Source organism: Gouania willdenowi, chromosome 6 (assembly GCF_900634775.1).
Source record: "Gouania willdenowi chromosome 6, fGouWil2.1, whole genome shotgun sequence".
Taxonomy (NCBI): Eukaryota; Metazoa; Chordata; class Actinopteri; order Blenniiformes; family Gobiesocidae; genus Gouania; species Gouania willdenowi.
This window is the reverse complement of record NC_041049.1, coordinates 7,118,903-7,143,930: the sequence shown is the minus strand read 5'-3', so window position 1 is coordinate 7,143,930 and position 25,028 is coordinate 7,118,903. Positions and strand designations below refer to the sequence as shown.

At 36.5% G+C, this 25,028-nt stretch overlaps 2 protein-coding genes across 2 annotated transcripts; both read right to left on the bottom strand.

The window, feature by feature from the left end:
* Positions 1-1,108: 1,108 nt before the first annotated feature.
* Positions 1,109-10,079, bottom strand: slc35e3 (solute carrier family 35 member E3). Its single transcript, XM_028450193.1, has 8 exons — positions 9,837-10,079; positions 5,022-5,483; positions 4,835-4,945; positions 3,682-3,741; positions 3,334-3,432; positions 3,182-3,264; positions 2,045-2,129; positions 1,109-1,964 (listed from the first exon to the last, which is right to left on the bottom strand). Exons 2-8 carry the CDS (start codon positions 5,421-5,423, stop codon positions 1,863-1,865), a joined length of 942 nt encoding a protein of 313 aa, XP_028305994.1. The 5' UTR covers positions 5,424-5,483; positions 9,837-10,079; the 3' UTR covers positions 1,109-1,862.
* A 1,847-nt stretch (positions 10,080-11,926) lies between these two features.
* nup107 (nucleoporin 107) lies at positions 11,927-24,868 on the bottom strand. The gene is made up of 27 exons (XM_028449624.1): positions 24,723-24,868; positions 23,046-23,119; positions 22,598-22,693; positions 22,400-22,494; positions 21,675-21,810; positions 21,478-21,581; positions 20,787-20,902; positions 20,665-20,713; positions 20,518-20,589; positions 20,333-20,421; positions 19,565-19,640; positions 18,499-18,612; positions 18,324-18,414; positions 18,132-18,211; positions 17,986-18,045; positions 16,542-16,687; positions 16,409-16,457; positions 16,173-16,242; positions 15,912-16,027; positions 15,657-15,846; positions 15,479-15,585; positions 13,670-13,772; positions 13,435-13,595; positions 13,232-13,357; positions 13,044-13,157; positions 12,176-12,343; positions 11,927-12,101 (listed from the first exon to the last, which is right to left on the bottom strand). The coding sequence occupies exons 1-27, from the start codon at positions 24,728-24,730 to the stop codon at positions 11,994-11,996; spliced, it is 2,718 nt and encodes a 905-aa protein (XP_028305425.1). The 5' UTR covers positions 24,731-24,868; the 3' UTR covers positions 11,927-11,993.
* Positions 24,869-25,028: the final 160 nt, after the last annotated feature.

Here is a 25,028-nt window from a genome sequence, read left to right as displayed (position 1 = left end):
TTTCGTAACATACATGTAAAATTATTTTTTTGCATTGTAACCGTCACTTAGAATAATCGTTATTTTGTATATATTTGTCTTACTTTATGTGTTTTTGTCATTTTTGTGCATTTCTGCTGTTGTTTTTAGAGTCATTTTTCAGTCATTTTGTATTGGTGTTTTTTGAGTAATTTTTATTGTCCTTTTCAGTATTTGTCATTTTGTGTGTTTTTGTCATTTTTCTGTCATTTTGGGTGTTTTTGTTTCTCCTTTATGCATTTTTCTGTCTTTTTGTGTGTTTCTGTTGCCCCTTTGTGCATTTTTCTGTCATTTTGGGTGTTTTTCTTGCCCTTCTGTGCCTTTTTATGTCATTTGGCGTTTATGTTGCCCTTCTGTGTATTTTTCTGTCCTTTTCGATGTTTTTGTTGCGCTTTTATGCAACTTTTCTGTGATTTAGTGGTTTTGTTGCCCTTCTATGCATTTTTTATGTGTTTGTGTCCCTTTTATGCATTTTTCTGACATTGTGTGTTTTGTTTGCATTTATTGTCCTTTTACACATTTTTCTGTCATTTTGTGCATTTACTTTAGAGGCCAGAAAAAAATAAAGTGGGGGGCCGTCAGCCAACGTGTCTGACCTAATCTTTCATGAGATTCCTTTACGTGACTTTCAAACCGTCCAGTAAAGAGGCCACTTTCCTCAGCACGCATGTTTACAAGACAAAAGCTGGTTCAAATTAAAGCTGGAGAAATGTGCTTTTACTTTAAAGGGAAATTATTTGATATGAAGCAGCATCAGGGCTTTGAATATATCAGTAGATAAAGTCATTTACTCTAAGTGTATAGCTTGTATATGCTGGAGCAATCTCAAAGGTGATTTGGATCAAAAAAAGTTAAAATACTGCACAAAAAAAAAAAGACTATTTCTCATTGAAACATCAAAATCATGTAGGAAATTGCAATAGCATTTTTTTTTTTTTTTAAATCAGAAAATAAACAACTATTGATAAATTATGAACAAATGTCCTCATAAATTCTTACAGTTTTACTCTGAAATATCATTTTCATCCGACATCCTTGCATGTTATCGAAGCCCACACAGTTTAATAACAAAATGATACGACAAAGCATGTCACATAGCGGTAAGTCTTTATTTGCAAAACATTTTCTCAATTCTTAAAAAAAATTATTTGATAAAACCTGAGATAAATGAGTCAGGAATTTTAAAACATCAACAAACTAAAACAGACTTTAGGAACAAAGATGGCGAGACTTTAAAATTCTACTGGTCCATGTGAGTAAGTAGCTGGTTGTGCTCGATATGTTCTGTTTTATGTGTGAATGAAACCACCACACTTTATCCTTTTCTTCAGATGTTTTCTACAGCAGATTGTTGCTCCAGGAGTAAATAAAAAGTTTTCTCATGAAATCAAATCATCGATTATCAAGAATCATGAACACAATGAGGATTTACATTCTTCATTATAACAGTGAGAATAAGAATCATTTTAGGTTTGTAGGACAAGTTCATGGAATTCATCTCACTTTTATTGTGCAGATCTTATTTATTAAAAACCAAAGGTGGGAATAAAATAAACTGTTGATTTTAACTAAGACATCAGTCAGAAAATATTTAACACAAAGGAAAAGTTTTCAGCCTTTCTATCATTCTATTGGTTGACACCTGATTTTATTTTCAGGTGTCACGTTCCAGTCCGCTTTGGTTTAGACTTAATTGCTTGAATAGAAATACCACAAAGAGAAGTGGCCGTGGTTGTATAACCTAACAGCTGAAATCATCTAAAAATAATTGTTTAAAAAAAAAAGATTCTTTAAAAAAAAAGTAGTAAAAATGTCCCGAATCAAAGCAGTCGCTTGAACTCAGCCTACGGCCTTTGAGCCAATCGGCTTTTTCCCTCTTCCTGTTCCGCCAGCTTGAAATGAGTGTAAGACAGAATTCCTGCCAAAGTGCAGAGGATTCCCAACGCCTGAGAGGAAAATAACATAAAAAGTGATGTTGTGTCAAAGTTCCAACAATGTTGTGTAGAAACCAAAAGAAGACGCTCACCTGGTTGAGGGACAGAGGGTCATGGAAGAGCAGGTACCCTCCAACCAGAGTGATGCAGAATTTAAAATGGCCAAACATGTTGTACCTGTAGAAGTCAGTCAGGGAAAAAAAACAACAAAAAGTGCACAAGAAAGAACCGGAATCTTAAAGAGCACCTGCAAACTTCCCTCCATGATTGAAAACTGTTGGAAAATTAAAAACTTGAAAAAGTTACAAGTCATGGAAAATCTGCTTTAAACCATTTTAAACCTAAAGTGGTGTCAAAATGTATTATGTTTTTTAGCTGAAGGCAAAAAAATATTCACAAGTTCTTATAAAAAAAAAACATATTTCACTATTAGAACTTAAATAAAGAACCCCATCAAATACAACACACTTAATAAAGGCCAGACCTTAAGGACATTTGAGCTTTTTTTAATCTTAAATAGGCTCAAATTTTTTCTTCTGCCAAAGTTCATTCAAAAAGCAGCCAAAAGGAAGATAAATCTAATCAAAAACATCCTTCGTTATGTTGGCTCCTAAGTTTGTTTTTCTCTTCTTTTACTTAGTATAATACATCCAGTAACACATCCATATAATACAAGTTTTTCCAGAGCAAAAAACATTGTTTACATTCCACTGGAAAAGGTACCTTTATTTTTAAGTAGCACATATCAACTTTATAAAAACCATTTAAAAAAAGACTAGCTGTGAAAGTTGAAGTTTATTTATTTACGGAAAAACTTCCTTAAAATTCCTTTTATTTGAATTAATAATTCTTGTATTTTGTTTTCTTGTTTATTTTATTTTTAGTGAGGCTCATCTGTAAAAACTTGACCAAACTAACTGCTTATAAATATGCCTGTGATGTTTAAAAAGCAAATATAGTTGGAAATGTCAATTCATTTGCATTAAGCCCTTAAAAATGTCTGTTGTAACACACAAAAGAAAACAAAAAAACCAGAGCACACCTTTAAAAAAAAAGCCCTTACATCTTCTTTAACTGCAAATGCACTCGAGTTCTTCTAATCACAACAAGTTTTCGTACAGATTATCTTCTCAAAAACTAAACCACGGGAATTTTGTAAAAACAGGCAGTTTTCCTGAAGCCCTATAAGACTAAAACCAAATAGTATAACATTTATATTTGGAGGATACGTGACAGCTGAGGTGTTTCCAATGATCCAGTAGATGGACAAGTTGACCAGGAATGCCACCACACCAGAAAACAGCACAGTCATCTGTAACAGAAGAGATGAACATGACCTCAGCATTCTGCACGAGGACCAACACAGAGTGTGAACTCCTACCAGAGCTGGAACAGACCAGGGCCCAAATATTCCTCCATCTCCGCTCAGAGGCTCAAACATGGGAACGATGCAGAGCAGGAAGCCTGAGGACAGAGGAGCCTGAGGAGGAAAAAACAGGATTAGGGACTTCAATCAGTATTTGCACATTTAGAGAGGCCTGCATCTGGTCTTTGTTGGTGACTGTGCAGCTTTTGTGTTTCTGGATTACGCTGCACAACATAACTAGTAGATTGATCAAATAAGTTGGAAGTATGAACAGAGCAAAGAGTTCTTGACCTTCATCAAATACATTTAATTACATTTCAGCCGCTGAACACTATGGCATTAAGCTTCTGGTGGGAGTCGTACCTGATAATAAAGTAGCTGCATGGAGTCCACCTGGAGCTCATGTTGTTTCGCACCGACCCACTGACAAAAAAAAAAAAAAGAGAAAATGATTATTTTACAGTTTGCTTTGGTTTAAAGAAGTGATGCACCAAAAATGTATTCAAATAATCTAATTCAAACCCATGAAAAAAGAAAGATTTTTTCCTCTAAAGACAGAGAACTTTAGAGCTGCTACTCGTGATAATTTCATTAGATGAATCCATAGTGTACGTCTCATCAATCAATAAACTAAACATCATTTGCTCGAAAAAAGATGAAAAACGTTGAAAGTGCTGCTTGAAAGTGACTCTTTTAGTTATATTAAACACGCGGTTTGTTGACCTTTTCACATATTGCATTGTGGGATGTGGAGTCGCGGAAACACATACATAAAAGTATTTTTTTTTTTTTTTTTTTTTAAAGGATTTTTTTTTGGCTCTAGTGGCCTTTATATGACAGTTGCTTGACAGGAAGGGGGTAAGAGAGAGCAGGGAATGACACGCAGGAAAGGGTCCCAGGCCGGGAATCGAACCTGGACCCGCTGCAGGTGAGGAACTACAGCCTCTGTACATGGGGCGGGCGCTCAAACCACTGAGCTACACACCGCCCCATAAAAGTATTTTTTACTACATTCTGATGGGAGAATACCGGGAACAAACTACAACAAAAATGGTGTCAAGATGATCATCACTGTCCGTCTTATCTGGCAAAGAAACGCAAGAAATCATGAAAAGAAGGGAGTAAAAACACTTCTATGTACGAGACTCCACTTCCCACAATGCAATGCGCAAAATGACCAACAGCGTGTTTACAGTGGCGTTAAAAACAAACTTCAAACTGGAATTTTAACCTTTTTCCTTTCTTTTTGAAGTAAATGTTTGATTCATTGATCGATGAGGTACTGTATACAATATGATTATTTGTCTAATAAAAGATTATAAAGGAAAGCAGCTTTAAATTTAAGTTTATACTATGTTTCTCTGCAGTGGCTGTTTCATATTCCTTCAAAGCACTGACATTTGAAAGGCAACAGTCAAGGAAACTTTAGGACCAAACAAATAGTGTGTGTAAAGGGGCGGGGTCATGCCATCGGCTGATTTATTAGTTACACTTGTTTGTGTCAAACTCCACTTACCACTTGATAGAGTGACGTTACCAGCACTCCCAGGGAGGCAAACACTGTTCCCAACAGGTTGAACCGAACATCGTAGTAAGAGTTCAGTATCACTCCTAACGTTATCGGCACCTGGAGAAAGAAAGTCAACCATAACTCAACCAAAACCTTTACACGTTTCCCATGTTTGTGAGACGACTTTTCTCACCAGTGTCAGTTTGATCTTGGTCGAAAAGGTCTTCTTGTAGTAAGCTGTTTGGATGAGAATGATGACGGGCGTGGTCATGGCCTTGGCCAGCTGGTACGTTCCTATGGAGTTGTTTTGCAGTGAGAGGTTGGTGAAGGCCACGAAGCCACAGAAACTCAGAGCCAGCCACACTATCCTCCTCAGGGGGAGGCTTTTTGGGGAGAAAATGTCTCTTTTCTGGCAGATGTAAAGTCCCAGCCATGTGACCACGAAATGAACCAGGGTCAGAGTCATATTGGGGAATCCGTAGCGTACGTAGATCCATTTGTTGATGAAGACGATGCAGATGGAGGAGAACAGATTGACCAGCAGGCCGATGGCAATGCGCTTGTTGCCTGAAAGGCCAAAGAAGTTCCTTGCCATGATTGGTTCTGAAAGTATCTGGACTTAAGGGTCGTCAGGAGATATTTATTCAGCATAGAACTGCAAAAAGAAAGACAAAGTAACTTATTTATTTAGAAATACACACTGAAGACATGGTGCCAATTTCTTATTATAACAATATGTGATGAATTACAGTTAAACTGTCGACAATATCAATGCATTGCACAGTGACCTTTTCACACAGACTTATTGACACATTCAATTAAAGGTGTAAGAAAAAAATAATGATTCTACAATATTTCACCGCACGATTATCATATCGATCCCAAAAATAATAATTTATTTTCTTAATCATGCTTTTTTTTTTTTTTTTTTTTACAAAACTAACATTTAATAGTGCTAATATATGCGTAGTACATAAAAGCCTGGTCACTAGGTGTCAGTAAACCACATAAGACAAGTGTCAAACTCAAGGCCCGGGGGCAAAATCCGGCCCTTTAAAGCATCCATTTCGGCCCTCAGCGAAAGCAAAAAAGTCCGAAAATCCATGAATCATTGTGTAAATTACCAACTAATTAGTTGTAGATATCTCAGATAGATAAACCCAAATTAATACACAAATTCAATAAAAGTCACATTTTCATTTAACTTATTGTTAATCTGAAATTGTTAAAAAAAAAAAAAAAAAAAAAAAAAACTACATTTTCCATTTTCTTTAAATTATTCCACAAAATTGACATATTTCATCATTTATTTATACTAGTACAGTGCCCATCAAAGGTATGTATTCATATTGACATTAACAGGAGTTCCACAGTGTGGATGGGAAAATGAAGGGGATATATATATATATATATATATATATATATATATATATATATATATATATATATATATATATTTCATTTTGGTCACCAGAACATCATCAAAATGTAATCAGCTGTTTTTTTTGTGTCGGGATATATCGTGACATGCAAAATTGTAAATCATATCATATCGTCAGATTCATGGCAAAGCACACCCCAGGATTTAATACTCAAATGCCTTTGTAAAGTATTTTTTCCAAAATAACTCTCCAGAAGGTGCTCCTATCATATCATAAGCTGCCATCTTCTCATTCATTCCCTTTGTATCACATCAAGCATAAAATTAGGGCTGCTCAATTATTCGAAATTCGACTGCAACTTCGATTATTACACCCAACGATTACAAAAATAACATAATCGAGAAAAAGCAATTATTGAAAAAAAATAAAAAATAAAATATATATACGTATATATATATATATACATTTTTTTTTTTACATACATTTTCTTTGCTAAACAAAACAAACCCACTATTTCAGACATCTAGAAATAATAAACCTTGGCACACACATTATTGATACGAACTTTGAGTTGTTTAATCCACGCACACGCAAGCTCCTCCCCTCTCAAAGCCAAAGCTAGCCTGCAGGCCAGCACGAGGAAAATTGTTGCTAGTGGTCTTGGAACATGGCAGGAAAAACATTTGGTAAGCAAGACAAGTCAAATTTTCTTCTATAGGAACACTTTGGGTTTGATGATGAAGATCTAGAGCAAAGACGCATCACGTGCAAGAAGTGTTTTGTTTTGTGCAAAAGTGAACATACTTGATTTTAGTGTTTGAAGGATTTTATTTATGTTCAAAGAATATATTTTATGCTTTTTTTGTCCGAAAAATAAATTACTTTTTGGTTGACAAATAATCATTTGATTAATAGTGATTACAATTATGACTAAAATAATTGTGATTATCATTTTTTCTATAATCGAGCAGCCATAACTAAAATAACAACACATGATAAAACCTCACTAACTCTCACTTTTACCATGATTTTCTACACAATCTGTGCCTAGAATTGATTTTTCTGAAAACATGCAAGTTGGACTCTGACCCAGCTCCAACTTAACTTACCTACGTAAGGTTCACTTCCCTTCCTGCTTTTTATCAGCAAGTCCTTCAGACGTTTAATAGAGGGATTATTTACATAATAGTTATACGCATACACCTGTAAAGCAAAGCAAAGCTAGAATTTTACCCCATATTCTAGCACCAGAAATGATAGGACTGTAAAGTAGATACTATAGACTTTATTGTTCGTTCTCAGCACTAAAATGGTCCCTGTATAGGATGCACTCCATCGCACAATGAGTACTAATATTTTAAAAAGTTGCATCGATTGGTTAAAACAGGATCCAATCAAATCAATGGAACCTTAAACCATTAATCAACATTGTCATGGTTTGGATACACCTTTTTGTTTGAAATAATTATTTTAAATTAGTGATACACTGAACATTCTGCACAAAAAAGTTTTCGCCTGAAAACCAAAAAAGCACTTTTGGTCAAAAACTTTTTCAGTGGCCTAAGATTTTGAGTGCACTAGTAACTAGGGTTGCAATATGATACATATCACAATAATATCACGATATTGCAATATTCTACCCGATTAATATGAAAATTAAACATAGAGATGTGGCTGTTTCTCTGCTAACACCTCAGCATGATGTCTTGCTAGGTGAGCTCGTAAGTTAGTCGTGTTCCCACAATTTTTCACGGGAGCGAGGCTAATGTTGCAGACGGCGTTGTCTTTATCAAGCTTGTTTTTACTCCCTTTAAGTTGGAAGCCAAAATCACGATATATCGTGCAATCGATGTTTTTTCCCACCCCCCTACTAGTAAACAAAAATTTTGTTTTGGGTTTTTAATTTACTCGTAACATATTTTAGGTCTACTACCGTACGACTACCAGTAGGGATGTAACGATTAATTGTAAGGCAGTTAAAAATCGATACATAGGTATCACGGTTCACATCGATATTCTGAAAATTTAATCGCAGTACTTTTTTTAAACAGCAGAAGGCGCTATATATTTATCGCTCTCTTGTTTAACAGTGTAGGCTGTGGGTGGAATCTGCTACTACTTTCTTTCTGGCCGCCATCTACTCTTAATTATGTTCATAAATGATTCCGTACCCCTTTAGCACCGAAAGAATATCTGTAATATTACGTGAATTTCTGTAAAATTCACGTTTTTCTATTAGCTCTGTCTGTTAGCGTAGCATCTCTTCTTCACTGCTAGAATAACTACATGCCAACCGACCACTGGGTTACCAGCGCCCTCTGCTGGTCCAAACAAATATCTGATGTAAATACAATGCAATGACTTTTTTTGTTTTTGTTTTAAAGTCCAATTGTTAAGGCACAAAAAACATTTTTAGTTGCACTTTTAAAAAGAAAAAGAACTATTATGCAGTTTTGCATTGTTTACTATAGAACCAGAATTTAAATTAACAGGCTTCTTCTTCATTTGTATTATTCCTTTATTTATTTTATTCTAGATTTATTTTTACTTAAACTGCATTGTTTTGAATAGTTTATCAAATGATTCTTTTGACAATGAAAAATAAAAGGAAAACAGTACAGTATTTTCTAGTTTTTTTCCCAAAAAAAATAATGGAATAGTTTTCAGTCATTATTTGTCTACAGTCCCATTTTGTAAAATAAATTGTGAGAGAATCGTATCGTGAACACAGTATCGTGAATCGAATCGTATCGGGAGTTGAGCGAATCGTTACATCCCTAACTACCAGTAACATAAAATTGTTTACTAGTACTGTGATTTTTGCTTACTTGACTCAACTAGCGCACTAGAGCAGCAGAACTCCATTAGTTTACTAGTAATACTAGTAAACTAAAAATCTCACTCATAGTACTAATAGACTTTTTAGATTACTAGTAAAGCCAAAAGATTCACTAGTAGTACTAGTAGACTTAATGCAAATTAAGTGGGAGGTATTATAACCAAATCCAGCCCACTGATTGGATGGATTATTTTCAAAAGCCAATGACAAGCGTGAGTGTTATTTCCCCGCCCCTTTAAAGGACTATAAGACTAAAGTGGTAGTAGTGACACTTCACTAGTAACTAAACCAAAACAAAGTACATGTTTTCGGAATTTGAGTTTATATATGGTTATTATCACCGACATCAAATTTATACTCAGATTTCCAGAATAGTCAAGATATTTTCACAACACAATAGGAATCTTTTGAATAGAAAATATTGTTACAAAAAATTATAATGATTTAACTTCTGAATATAATAACAACAAAAGAATTTCAAATTGAAATCTTAATAGAATTTTTTATTATTATTATTATTATTTTGCATCAAAGGAAATGATAAGTTTAGGTAACAATGTGCTTTTTTTAAGACTGAATTAAACATTTGTCAAAACGTACACGAACCCCCCTTTGAGAACCACTGCTCTAGATAAGTGCTCATTTCTGAGGAAGCCTTTAATTAAAAACACTGTGATTTGAAAAAGCTGGTTTTATTATGGTTTGTTTGTGATAATAATGACATCTTAGTAGCTTTGTTAAAGCTCCATGTTGTTTGCTCGGTGTAGTGAGAAAACTAAAAGTTTACCCAGTGTGTCCTCCATCATCCAGCCGGGCCCTGTCACTGTCTCTCCCCGGCCTTCGGTGCACCAACGCCGGCCTTAGCAGCGTTGAACACTCCGCTGAAGAACCTCCAGTAGCAGGAGCAGTAGAAGCAGTGAGCACCGGTTTAAACCTCCCCGTGTGTTTCTGCTTCCTCCGAGTTAAAGCACCGTTTAACGGAGAGCGGAAGAACAGCGGCTGCTAACGGAGCGGAGGACGGAGCACCTCAGAGATCGTGTTCAGCACAGATGTCTCACTCCGCTGGGGAAAAAAGGGCCGAGAGAGCAATGGCTGTTTTCAGTGTTCATCATTCCTAATTCACGTTTATTGATGCCAAAAAAAAAAAAAAAAAAAGACAAATGCCATTATTAATAATTATAATTAAAATTGAAATTCAAAACAGCTTTATTGGCATGAGAAAACAGGTTTACATTGCCAAAGCAAGTGTTAGAACCATTTACACACGAAAAGATTAAATGTTATAAAATTTGTGCAAAACAATAAGATTAAAATAAAATAATAAAATAGGCTTTCACTATATATATATATATATATATATGTAGAACACAATTTACAATTAAGTTATAAATGTTGTGAAATATCTCATATATATATATATATCATATTATATCTCTTTGAATAGTTATTCATTCCGTAGAAGTGGTGGGACAATAGACAGTTTATGATACAATGGATGATAAAGAGCTCACAATGACAATATGATACATTTTGAAAAAGGAAAAAAGGATTTTTAAAAAATTCTGGTTGGAAAAATAACATTGCTTTTGTGTCATTTCAACCATGAGAATATTATCATATTTATTCTGGGTGTAACTGTAAATTAGATACTATAGACTTTATTGTTCGCTCTCAGCACTGAAAGGGCACCCTGTATAGCATGCCAGTTCATCGCACAATGAGTACAAATATTTAAAAAAAAAGTTTGTGTAACAGATCGGTTTATCAATCTGCATCGATGCATCGATTGGTTAAGACAGGATCCAATCAAATCGATGGAAACTTAAACCATTTATCAACAGGACACGCCTTTTTGTTTAAAATGATTATTTTACTGAACATTTTGCCACAAAAAGTTTTCAGCCAAAAATGCACTTTTGGTTTGAAACTTTTTAAACGAACATTGCTTTTGTGTCATTCCAACCATGAGAATATTATCATATTTATTCTGGGTGTAACCTTTTCAACTTAAACAAAATCAATTGGACAAATGTTTCCTATTTAAAGGGCAAAAAGTTCCTCTTTGCATAAGTTTCTCAACAGTCTACACAGCCAAGATTCAAGATATGAGACGATATATGCTCCTGTCCTGATTCAATTTGATTTTTATCAAAATGCTTGGGTGACAATTTGATTCTACCGCTTTATTGCAATTTTATTTTTCTTATACTCACAATACATGCATCATAGTTCCAAAATAAAATGCGCATTGTTTTTACATTAGAAATGCAATTTTAAGCACTGATCTTTTTAAAGTTGAAGGGTTACCATAAAATCAACCAAATTTTAGTCTGTCTTATAAGCAACTGGGATATGATAATGTATATGCGTATCTACTGACACCATATTTTGGTATAAAAGTTAACTATTTTCTTAATTTGGGTCGTGTTATGCTGGTAAATCACGTCACAAAGCACTTCACTGTAAGCAAATCAATTAAAACAGAAACCAATGGTTGTCATGAAGACGTACCACATGAAATATGTCTAGTAACACAAAGCAGCTGCTTAAATGTCCCGTACACTTTGAACAGTCGTCGTGAAGGGTTCATTTATATTCCATATAATCAAACATACTTGAGATCATTTTTCCATTGGCATGTATGTAACCTATAATACCCCTAGGGGGCAACTCAGTCTCCTCAAAAGGATCATCATGGTGGCTCTTATTGCCCTTGTACGCTCCTCATCCTCACATTAGATTTTCATCATTTTTGACCCTCAGACAACTTTGTATTTTCATATTAAATGTGTCACATAATTTTTCTGAAAGTGTTTTTTTAATCTGAAGTTCTCTTTTTAAATTGTTGTGAACTCAAAAATAAAACAGTGCAAACCATAACAGAAAACACTTTATTTAGCAAAAAACAAAAAGGGCAGTGACTTGAACACCATAGCTAGTGTTTTCATGACTGTAGCTCGTATCCCAGTGGGTCGAGCCCTCGGTCCAACAGTGCGAGTGATGATTCCCTCAGTTTTTGGAGAAACCTCCTCAGCTCCTCTTTGGTGAACACCTGCATGAATGAGGAGAGTGAATCAAAGCTCACAGACCAGGATGACTGCCGAGGTTAAAGGTTACCATGGTTACCTGGTAGAGGCGATGCTGGTCAGATGAGATGACGTCGGCCAGCCGCAGCGCCTCCAGGTGGCGGGAGGAGCTCTGCAGCACGCTGAGCAGCAGGAAGCTGAGGCGTGGCAGACACAAGGAACGCAATGTGGTCATCTGGTGGATGCGCTCTGAGTCCTGCTCTGAGTCCTGGAAACACAAATCACCAGAATACAGAAAGGTTGTTTGGTAAAAAAAACAGGTCTCAAACTTTAGGAGCCACGCTGAAGAAAACCCCTTACTTAATTTACATGTTAACCTTTTAAACAGCAAAAAGCTTAAAAGATGGAATTTACTTCTTTAAATGTGTATTTTTTCCCATAGTCGTACCCTTTTAGTTACAAGTCTTTTATTGAATTTGCTGCATTTTAAATTCAAAATGTGGATCTCATATATACATATAGAAATAATTTAAAATGGATTTTAAAATATGATGGAGACAAAATGTGTGAAAACTGGAATTTAAGAAGCGCATTTAAACGCTGTGTGGAGAGGATCTGCTACCTAACAGGCAACGTCTGCCCCCCTGTGCGCGCTGTGAGCAACTTCACAACAGAGATCCTGGAGAAACACACACGAATATGACGTTTATATCAACCTCAGTCCGCACACTTGAGGCAATAAATATCCCATTAAAAGAAAATAACGACTGAAACGCTTATAAAAAAGCCTTAAAAATGACTAAATGTTGTCCGTTACATGTTTATTATGCCTTCAACCAGATTCACCTACAAGTCATCACATTACTGATTGTAGTGTACACTCACGTCATAGATCTGAACATACAAACGGTTGATAAATGAGGGCCATAGTGATGAAGATGGGGTTTGTCTTATTGTGAAACTCTGACCTGTCTGTTGTCCACCATCCATCCTCCATCTACAAACAGCAGCACGTTGTAGATCCTCTCTTTCACATCTTCAGTAAGTCCGTCCAGATGAGACGACCAGGCCAACAAGGACGTCTGGAAATCAGAAACAGAACCATTCAATCCTGTCTTCTTTATCACCCTTTTACTGAAAAGTTAACCGTGCTTACCTGGTACTCCTTTTCTTTCATCTCATTGGCTACCCTCTCTGTAAATTTGGCCCCGGGTGCTGCCACTGGTTTCTGTGGGGCGGAGCCACTGTGGCTAAACCAATCAGTGAACACCTCGTGAGCTTCCTGTGAAACACAATGAGGTCAATGATCCTGAATCCAGACTATAGTTCATTTCACTCCCACAGTGACTGATAACAGACCAGGTAGGCTCTGATGCACAGGTGCTCTCTGATGGCGTTCTCATCCTCAGCTGGTAGAGGAGTGGTCTGACCCATGGCCGACCACTGACGGTAAATCTCTCTCACCGAGTCCTCTGGAACTTTGGTGAAAACCGCCTTGGCAGCGTCGTGCTTCTGTAGAGCTGAGAAAGGAGAGCGGTCAGCGCTTTTATCATCAAATAAGACAAACTACCATGATTAATGAACAAAAACACACCCAGAAACTTCCTCATGATGGCGTTGGACTGCTTCAAGGCCTCGGCTCGGTGGGCGGGGTAGAAAAGCAGCCAATCGATGATGTCGATCTTCTTCTGATCCTCCTGTAAGACAAGGAAGTATCTTTAAATTTAAAACATCAATATTTAGGAGTTGGATTGAAAATAACTTAAACTTACATAAATGTTTTAATGTGAGGATTTAGTTTGATGTTGTTAGACTTAAAGATGGAAGAATTAGTTTAGACAAACATATCTTCTTCATCTGTCAGCTAAACACAAAGTTCCATTTATAGTCCAATAGTATGATTAACCTTCGTTAAGAAAATAAAGTCATACAGCAAGATTCACAGCAGGCATAAGTGGCAGTACATGGAAAAGGTCTGTTTTTCAAAATAAAAGTTACCTTCCCACCACACACTAAACCACAGCCCAATGAAGCTAATTCTATATATTATAAAGTCTATTTGTACTTTTTCACAGAAAATAAAATTAATAAATTCACAGGTTGATGAATATTAAGACGTGATCATTTAGGTTTTATTAGATTAGATATAACTTCATTCATCTCATTGGGAAGGCTACCTTAGGAAAATGTAATTTCCAGCCACATTAAAGAAGCAGCAAACAGGGTTGAAATAATACATAAATACAGAATATAGAGAAAATACCAAAACACGTTCTGTAATTTTACAAAATTAATCATTAATTGTCTGAGCTGCTGTATGACCACGTTTCTTATACATTCATTTATATCTTATTGCAGTAAATCAAGGTTTTATCTCCTCAATGAATCTAGAAGATACAAATTCAAACCATACTTGAATGATTATCTTTTGACAAAGTGTTTCTATAATCATTTATTCACTGTCATAAAGCAGAGAAGCTGTTCTTCATCAAGAACTTGAATGCACTTTGTGAATTAATTAGAGAACATATTTAATTTGACTCTCTTTCAGCAGCCCAGTACATTATTATTTACTGTATTCAAGAGTGAAGTGAAGTTTAATATTTTAGTTTTTGTATTTTTATGTTGTGCATTGTGTAATTTTAATTGATTTATTGTTTGTAGCATGAATATAAACAGGGTTCCTATAGCTTAAGTCAAATAAAATTACATTTTTTTTAAGACTTTATTGCCATTTGAAATTAAATTTAAGTCTAATTTCATAGTAAACATATTTGGGGGAAAAATAATGCCACATCAATTACATAAAGTTAGGGTCTTTTTTTTCCTAGTGTCTATTGGAGACGTGCAACTGATGCCCCCCCAAAGTAAACACACAAAACATTAAAATACACACACAAAAAAAAATCACTTCAAAAAACACAAGATGACTACAAAAATAGCCAGAAATCTATAAAACAACAAATATACAAAAAATAAAAACCATTGGACAAGCAATTTTCATTAAATATACATTTTCCCATGTTTATACATTAAAAAAAAACAAAACAAATGTTGCCATTTATTTTGAAATGTGAGACTAATTACAATCACGAAATCATACTTACAGTATGTGTTAAAATCGAAGACTATTGAAACATTGATTTAAGACATTTTAATGATAATTAAGGCCTTATTTTAAGATTCATGAATTTTATCCCTTTTAAGACTTTTTAAGGATCTGCGGGAACCCTGATAAATGTAGGCAATTGCAAAATAATTGGCATATTTTCTTTTGTTTTTCAGTTTTTCGGCCTTGGTTTCCTCATTTTCGGTTTTTTGACCAAGATTATTATTTCTGGTGGATTGCGAATAAAAGGTTTGCTTCTTCCTAATCCTACAGCTGAAATATGTATTTTGTTACCTTTGTGGTTATTATCTCCAGTGTCTGGCTGTGATGAGTGAACTCGCTCTCGTCTCTCTCTTGTACCGTCTCCACCACCAGTTTAGTGATGGCAGACACATCCAAACCTACGCAGAGGAACAAACGATGATTCAGCTCTTTAACATTTATCATAATTTTCCCTTTGCCTTCCACTCACCGGCGTCGGTAGCGAGCTGCAGGCAGTGCGGTCGCACCTCTGGCTGGGTGATCGTCTCTAGAAAAACTGCGTACTGAGCCGTGGCGAGTTCAGTGGGAAGCTGTCCCACGTAGCTCGCCACCAAGTCGGTCTGTTGGTCACGGATCAGGAGGGAGACGTACGCCTTCAGCACGTCCACACAGACATCCTCCTGATGGGGGAGGCAGAGTGACATCAAACCAAATGCCATCTTTAATAAGTTTAAATCAACCTTACCTTCAGGGCCAAACCCAGAGAGCGAAAAAACAACACCAGGTGAGTCATGAAACGCAACAGGTGGGAGGGGAGGGGCTTAGAGTCAGTGAGCCAATCAGAAAACTCCTTCAACAGACCTGATTAGGGGACAGAAAAGTAGAGTTTAGACACGATATTTTATATTCTATCAGAACATTTCCATGCCACGGCGCTAACTTTCCATATAAATTATCTTTATTTAATATTTCCTTTCTTTTCTTTTCCTTTCCTTTCCTTTCTTACCGTCCAAGTCTCCAATGATGATGAACTTCTGAATGACGTGGTAATGCTCTCTCATCTCCTCCAACACCCTCTTTGCACAACCAAAAATCAGAATTTAACAGTAAATTCAGGGGCTGTGCTTGTGTCACATGATCTCTCTAAAAGTTACCAGAAAAAAGTTAAACAGTCTCATACAGCTTTACTGTATTATTAACCAATTATTATCAAATCTGACATGTTTCATTGTGTGAGTTCACCTTTGATTCTGAAGCCTGCAGCTCCTCAAAAACCCTCTCCATGGTCCAGCTGAGTATAGAGAAATGTACTTAGATGTAACACAGTGTCATCACTTCAGATGTCTTTCATGGTAGAAGTGTCTGAAAATCATACTTGGCCTCCAGGTATTCTCTGGGCAGCGTCTCCACTGCCTGGTGCATCATTCCAGACGACATCAGTTCCTTCTCCACCAGCGTGTCGACCATGACTCTGAAGTACGCCCACACACAGTCCTCCCACGACTCGGAGACCGCCAGCACCTGAAACACACAATTACATCCCATATCAAGTCTAGATAATTAGTCTGTGATACAGAAACTAATCAGATGTTTTGATTAGGGGTGTTCCATCTAAGGAACCTCTCGATTCAAGGTGTTACGATTCGATTATCACAAGATCATAATTTTCTATCCATCTTTTTTCCTCCCATTCTGAGTTTTTTTTAAATGTAATCACTTAGTGGCTATTTCACACTTTTAAACAAGGTACTGTATGTATGTCAGTAGTATCCATTAATTAAAGTAACCAAACAAATTATCACCATTATCTTTTATTTATGTCAAATCACCCAATCCAACAGTAAAAAGATAAAATATATAGATAACTAAAATATTACCTTATTCAGTCTGAACAAACAGAAAAGATATCTTATCCAGGAAAAATAAATAAAGACTTCCAAAGAAACTAAACATTTTTGCTTTGCACAATCAAAGCAGCTTTAAAGGTGCAGTCTGCAACTCTTATAAAAGTGACTATTTGTCATATTTACTAAAGCTGTCACTATGTAAGGACAGCTTTACATTAAACTAGTAGTTTGTGTGAAATAAACAGGCTCATTGAGTCCCCCCTGCGGCTCCTGCAGATTGCCAGAATGCACCACGACCGAGCAAAAAGAACCAATCAGAGCCAGGATTGAGTTTGATGGGCAGTCTGACAGCTGTTGCTCACAGGCCACGCCCCCTTCTTTACAGTGCATGGTCTGGAGTAGAAGAAGATAATTAGCGACTTTTCCTCTTGAACAGTAATTACTGCTGCTTGATTTACATTATGTTTGATTTGTAATTGTTACACTGGATCTCTGTGGTGCATGTGCTCTTCATGTGCACGCAGCAGCCTCCGTGTGGTGGCTGCAAGTGACACGTGTTGTTGCTGCTGCTGAGGTGTGTGCACATAGAGAGAGAAACGCTGCAGTAATATGCTTTTAACATAGCATGTTATATTATTGTGATGTTGCTGTCGGACTAACGTTAGCTTTTTAGCTCCTCTGAGGGAGGGACTTTGGAAAGTTTGGAGGCAGGGCAAGAGAGCACGGGGGAGTGAGGGGGAGAGAGGGATCTGAGAGTTGCGGACTGCACCTTTAAAACCATATAAAACAATAGTTTTTGAACATTTAGGAATTGTTATTGAATCTAACAATCGACGTATTGGCACACTTCTAGTTTTGATGGTTTTTTTCACTGAACATCTATTTTGTGTCTCATGTAGTTGCCTGTATGTATTTTTTTTGCATTGTCCATGGCTTTTGTGAACATACAGTACTAAACCCTCCATGAATTACCGGTTTGAGGTTCCCACTCAGGCTGGCGTACATCGCCCTCTCATATCGGTTTAGCTTCTCCTGAAACACCAAAAAATGTAAATGCTTTTATTGTGAAGCATTTAAGGTTACTCCTTCCTTTATTGAGTGCTATGGTAGTATCACACCTCCTCAGCCATCCTCCAGCAGCAGACCTTCCAGATTCCTCTGTTTGGGTTTCCTTCAACAGGCTGCAGTTCCAGACTCCCTACAGGGAAAAGAAACCCCACACACACACACACACACACACACACAATATGATCTTTGTCTCTCTGCTGGTCTGTTGGGTCCTTGCTTTAAACTGTGGACTAAGAGGTTACCTGAGGTCAGGTTGGGATCGTGGTAAAGTTTCCATCCTTCCAGAGTTGCTGCTCTCCAGGCCTGACCGCAGCGTTTACACAACCTCTGAGCCTACAAGACACATGGTTGTTGGTCATTTCCTGCGCTGATGCGTTTATTCATGGTGTGTGTGTTTGTGTGTATGTGCGCGCGTGCCTCCTCTGTCATCCCAGCTCTGATCAAAGTGAACAGGTTTTTCAGCAGCCGGGCCTCGTCCTCTCTGTCCAAGTCGGCCAGCGGGCGCTGCTGTCGCAACGGGGCATCAGGATCCTGGAACACACACACAAACCAGGGTCGGGGTCAATTACATTTTTCAATAACAGTTGGTCTTAAATTATCCATGTTCAATTACAATTACAGTGATAGGCATTTTTTTTGCAATAATGTTCTCAATTACTAAAGTTAAATTACAATTACTGAGCCTGAAATAAATAACCCCATAAAACGTATCCTTTTCCCCTCTTGTGTTAGCATCTCTTATGGTAACAGGTCAATTTTGACCCATGTCTTAAATAAGCCTTTAAAATACACTAAAAAATATGATTCATCATCCAATTTGTTTTTTATCTCTTGGTTACCTTGTTAGGCTTCCTAATCAATAAAAATATTGTTTTTTAATATTTTTGGTCTGGGCGTCTAAGCCTATTCTGTGTCAGTATACCCCTTGTTTTATTCTTTTTAAACATTAAAATGTTTCTCAAGAGAACTGACCGGTAAATTTGATATGAAACATTTTATTAAATGTTAACTACATAAATGTAAGCCATAGAACTGTAACATGGTTCCACAGGTTTGTGTTTAATTAAATTGTAAATGACAGTTTTTAAAGGATGTTCATGCTAATTACCATTACAAAGTCAATTACAACAGCAACAGGTTTTTCCAATTATGGTAAATGGACTTGATTTTATATAGCGCTTTATCACCACACTGAAGCAGTCTCAAAGCGCTTTACATATCAGCTCATTCACCCAATCACAGGACTGCCATGCAAGGCACTAGTCAACCACTGGGAGCAACTTAGGGTTCAGTATCTTGCCCAACGACACTTCGACACATAGTCAGGTACTGGGATCGAACCCCCAACCTCTCGATCAGAAGACAACCCACTACCACCTGAGCCACGGTCGCCCTTTATGGAATCACAATTATAATTAACACCAACCCTGATCGCCACCATGTTATACCAACACACTAATTTGGGGAAATCACTTTGCCTCACCAGCTCAGTGACTAGAGGAACTGTGAAGACAGAGCCACTCTTCCTCCTGATCTTCAGTGAGTGGAGGGTATGCTCCCTAAAACAAAAGCACATTAATGTCACACACACACACACACACTTTAGTGAGGGGGGCATTTGTCAATTTTTGCGCATCCTAATTTTACTTCCATTTTCAGCTTCTAATATATCACATAGGAAACTGAAATTTTAGAAGAAAAAAAAGTTTGACGGGTTTGGGGCTGGAACATGTTTGGGCCTTCAGTAAACAACTTTACATATGCCTCAGCTCAATGTCATTTTATCAGCTTTGAGCTATGAACATAGACTGTTCAAATCACTAATGATTAGTTAGATATATGCATCAGTTCTTGGGTGACAGTCTCTTGAAATCTGACCAAATTTTTTTTTTTTTTTACTATTTACATTGGCTCATAACTGCATGTGACTTTTTTTTTTTTTTGGAGCCCAACTTTGGGTTATTTCACCACTCGCAAATATTAAAAATCCTTTACAAGAGGCCATTGTAGCTTGCCTCTGTGTCTTATAATCATTTATTATTTATTAAGTTTTTCACTACTCTCTCAAAAAGTATTCAACTGATCAAGGTGTGCTATCGAATTATCACTGAACAATTGGTAAAAATTTAAATTTTTTTTTTTTAAAACCAAAGTCCTGGGATGTCCTGATAATTTGTTGAAAATGACATGGAATGACCCACACACAAATGCGACAGATTTAAAGTCTGAAAACACAAAACCTGGGACTCACCAACACACGTTTTTGGCGTAGTATTCAATATTATCAGCAAAGTCACTCATCTGATCCTTGGCGATGCTTTCCAGCCAGTCGACAACCAGCTGTAAGACATGGTTGTTTAATTCATTTCATTGACTTTTATCTGAATCATGTTACACAATTAAAGTGCCAAACATGGGCTGTAACTGTGTTCTTACCTGACTCTGTCGTACGTTGGAGTCTCGTTGGAAAAGCTGTTCCACCACCACCTTCTCACTCTCACTGGGAACCTGCACATCAGGGCATAGCTTTAGAATATCTCGATAAGTATTTGACCTGTTCTCCTTCTGCGGGCTGACACTCACCACCAGGTCTGTCATCATATCTTCCTCTAGTGACAACTGGACCCGGTCCCTGGAGGAGAGAAAAAGCAAAGACATCAAAAGACAGATGACCAGGAGACGGAGAGATGCTGCTCCCCACGTACTTGTACAGCGATGAGATGAGTCTCCAGGTGGAGTTTTCCTGCTGCAGCAGCCAGTGGACGCCTGCAGTTTTACTGTTCTGGCCCGCTCTGATGACCACGTAATGGAGCACGTCCACCTAAGAACATCAGAACTTAACAAAAGCATCTGGAATTTTACATTTTTACAACATTTTCACTCTCTTTGCCCATCTTTATGCCATGAAATTGCCTCCCAACTATCAATTTAAACCTTTTTTTTTTTTCAGCTTGAAAAGTAATATATTTGTGTAATGTTTTGGGGTTTTTATGTGTTTAATAAGCATATTTTTGTATAACATTGTGTTTTTGATGACATTTTAATCTTGTTGTATGTTCAGTAATTTTAACCATTTATCTTAGGTTATCTTTCATTGAAAAATTAATTTTTTTAAGTTTTGTTGTTTTTGTTCTTTACTGATTATTAATTAGGTAAAGGCTTCAAATAAGCTCTTTGAGCTTTCTGCCTTTTCCTGCACCGTTTATCCACCTTTTACGTGCTAATGTGTATTATTCTGTAATTGTGCAAAACAAACGAATAAATAGATATCCTTGCAGAAAACACAAAAAAAAGGATTAAAGGCAAGGTTTACTCGTCAGAGGTCACAATAACCCAACCAAAACAAAAGTAACTAAACAAATAAAGACAAAAATGTAAAGACGAGATAAAAAATACCTTTTCTTGACAGAGAGTCTGATAATCCTCCAGCAGGTCGAACACAGCAGAGGACGAGTGTTTCAAAAAGGATGCCATGAACTCTGGGAAAAGATTAACAGCAGCTACAAAAAGAAAAAAAAGAGACAAATAAACCTTTGTGGTTAAAAAGATACCAGAGAAGTCAGAGTTAACTTGGCTGTGTTTGTTTTAATCACCAGCTTCTCCCGGGTCGTCCTCCTTCAGCAGTGCAGAGCTGAGGTTGGCTGTGTCGTCTTGGAAAAAACTGGTGTTCTCTGCGCCCGAAGCAGGTGACATGTACATACCATTTGTCCAGTCGCTGTCGTCCAAATTCTGCACACACACGTTGAAGTAAATTTAAGTCAATGAAACATTTTGTGTAATACAGTTTTTTTTTTTTTTATCTCAATGCACACAGATCTCCACTCACAACTTACCATAAAAAACGTTAATGTTTGATGAGAAAAAAGATGCTGGCAACATGGTCATTAATCATAATCAATCATTGTTATTTGGAGTAAGAAGTTGCAGGATATGGTGCATATATTTATAAATGAGGGATGGTTATTGGTTAATGTAAAAAAAAACATATTACTACATGGTTTCTGTGATTGTTTATTCATATTATAGTTGTCAAACTGTTAGTAAATTGAGACTGTGAACATTTAAGCAAGAAAATCTAGAAAAAAAATGTAAGTGATTGGATTAGATGTTTATACTTTCTCATACTCCTTTTCGTTCGTGTAAACTGAGATGATTAAGAATTTGAAGGTGCAAGATATTGTTTTGTTGTCATTTCTTGATGTTAATGTATTTTTCATTTCATTTTAAACTGTTTTTAAGTTGTCATTTACATTATCAAAATAAATAAATAAATAAAATAAAAAATAATGAAGTCTGTCAGCGTGTGCTGATTTCTTACCAGACTGCCAATTCCCTTTCTGGGTGTGTGCGTGTATCGAGGGGTCCGTCCTCCTGTGGCCAAAATGGAGGAAACGTCTGGAATTCTGGGGGTTACTGAGAAACAAATCAAATCCAAACAAGAAAAAAAAGTCAGCCGAGAAGGCTTTCAACCAGATGTGACTCTTTGATAGGAAAGCAGTGGTAGAGCAGAACATACCAGCCTGTCTGTAAAGTGACACAGGAGTGGCTCTCAGCAAAGAACGAGCTGGTGTGACTGAAGACATGACAGGACTCCCACTGCCGGGCGAAGGAACTGACACCAGCGTTCAGGAAGACAGCAGCACTGCTTCCTTATCAGTTCTAACGTTTATGCTCTTAAACTTTGATTTCGCTTCTAAAAAGTCAACTTTTCCTTTATTTAGGTATTTAGAAAATCCTCCTGTACAACACACACTTCAGTTACAAAACTGCTCAAAGTATTTTTGAAATGTGGCTTATAAAAGTGAAATGGTTGTCAGTAAAATATCTTAATGAGATGCAATAATCACATAAATTCCAAAATTGTTTTAGGTTTAGGGTGAATGGTATAAAAAAGAAAACCCAAAAACAAATAGAAATAGAACAATGTTATAAACATACATTTACATAGTTCTCGCAAAGGATACAAGCCACCTTCTTCCTCCGTCTGCGGGCCGCCTCTGTCACCACGTCATCTCGAACCACGGGGGACGGCAGCTCACTGTGAACCCACAAGCAATGCAAAACTTTTCATATTTTTAAATCAATGTACAAAATAATCCATTTACTCAAAGTATAGAGCTGAGGAAGAGCGATAAGATCCAACATGTTTATTGTCATCAAAGATGTTAAGGAAGTATGAATGTATATCAGCCAGCCTTGTGTATGTATATAATATTAATTGATGTATGTAATGTTGAAAACTGAATGAAAAATGGTGGTGGGAGATAATAAGTGCTACTTCATCCCACTCTCTTTCAAGCACTGTATTTATTATGTTATCTACAATATTTATGTTAATACATATGTCATAAGCCATGCAGGCTACATAATTAAAAATGTATATACACATACTACTAAAGCTTTATCCATTTGTAATAAATTGCTTAAAATAAATAAATAAACCTATACACAAGAGATAAAACATCTTCTCGCACTACTTTCCGATTGGGAATTTAACGATGAACTCAGATTGTGCATAAAATTGTCTTTGTGATGACAAAAAGGTGAAATATACTTCAATAAAATGATAAATCGATCAAAGTTTATAAAGATCTATAGGCACAGCAGGTCACATCGTGGAGCCAAGAGTTCAAACCAAACATGGTGAAACAGATTTTTAGATATAATTGATGTTTAGTTGCAGCGGAAAAGAATTTATCAGCAGATGTAAACATTTTTAAATGAAAGTGTCTGGAGGTCTCGGGACTATGGATACATTTCCGGAGCTGGTTTTGCTTACGTGGGTTCGAATCTCACATTTGACAATTTCTTTTTTTCATTTTAACACATTTAACACGGCAAATTCCACCTTCAAAAATACATTTCTGACAAAAAAAATAAACATTTTAGGGTTAAAGTTATGTTAGGGTTACAATTAGGCCTAAAATGAAAGGGTTAGCATGGTGGATAAAAAATAAATATGACCTAAAATACAAATGACGGAACTTTAAGTCACGTGGTGCACCTATCACGTGACCTAAACTGGCTAATGAGGGACGCTGCGTATCAATAAAGTGACAGTCTATGGATACGTTTGACGTTGCCACGGCCTCTCATTTCCTCTACTACTTATGACTAAGCTTTTAACTGCTACTAACTTTGTCATTTATTTTATTTACTGTTTCACTCGTGTTTTATATTTGCTGTTAAAATTTAGCATTTTGTTATAGTAATTGAAGCCTTTAAGAAATGTGTTTCACAAATAAATACAAACAAATCTTGTCTCAAAGTATACATTAACATGAAACAGAAGTTTTGGGTTATTTCACCCCCAACATATGTCAAGTGTTAACAACCTTTTACTAGCTATTTTCAATACAGCATTTATTGTACTTTAAAAAGCAACTAAAATCTATTTAGTTTCATGTACTGTGAGCGACGATAACATGTCAACAAACCAGCTCTTAGCTTGTTAGCCTTCACATGTATTTTAAACGGAGACGTTAGCAGTGTTAGCATTTACTAGCCAGTCAGCGCTACAAATCCACCCAAAGCAGCCTTTCCACTAAGTTCAACTTCCACAAAACCAAATCCGCTGTACAAATACAGTAGCACAACGTGATATGATGTGTTGAATATGATTATATTAGACAGATTTTTACCAGTCCATGTCTGAGTTAGCTGTCAGTTCCCGCTTCACGAGGTTTAACAGCTTCTTCTTCAGGCAGACATGACCACACCGATCAACTCAGGCTCTCTGCTGCCCCCTACGGTTCAACGGGAAATTGCATCAGACTGCAGTTATAGAAAATACATCTGTTTATTAGCGTTGGCAGTGGACGATACACTAAGTTCACGATACACGTACACACATTTTTGGATTTTCAAAACACGTATGAATGATTTATATGCAAAATGATTCCCATATACCTATTCTCTATATTGATTGTTACACCAACGCCACCAAA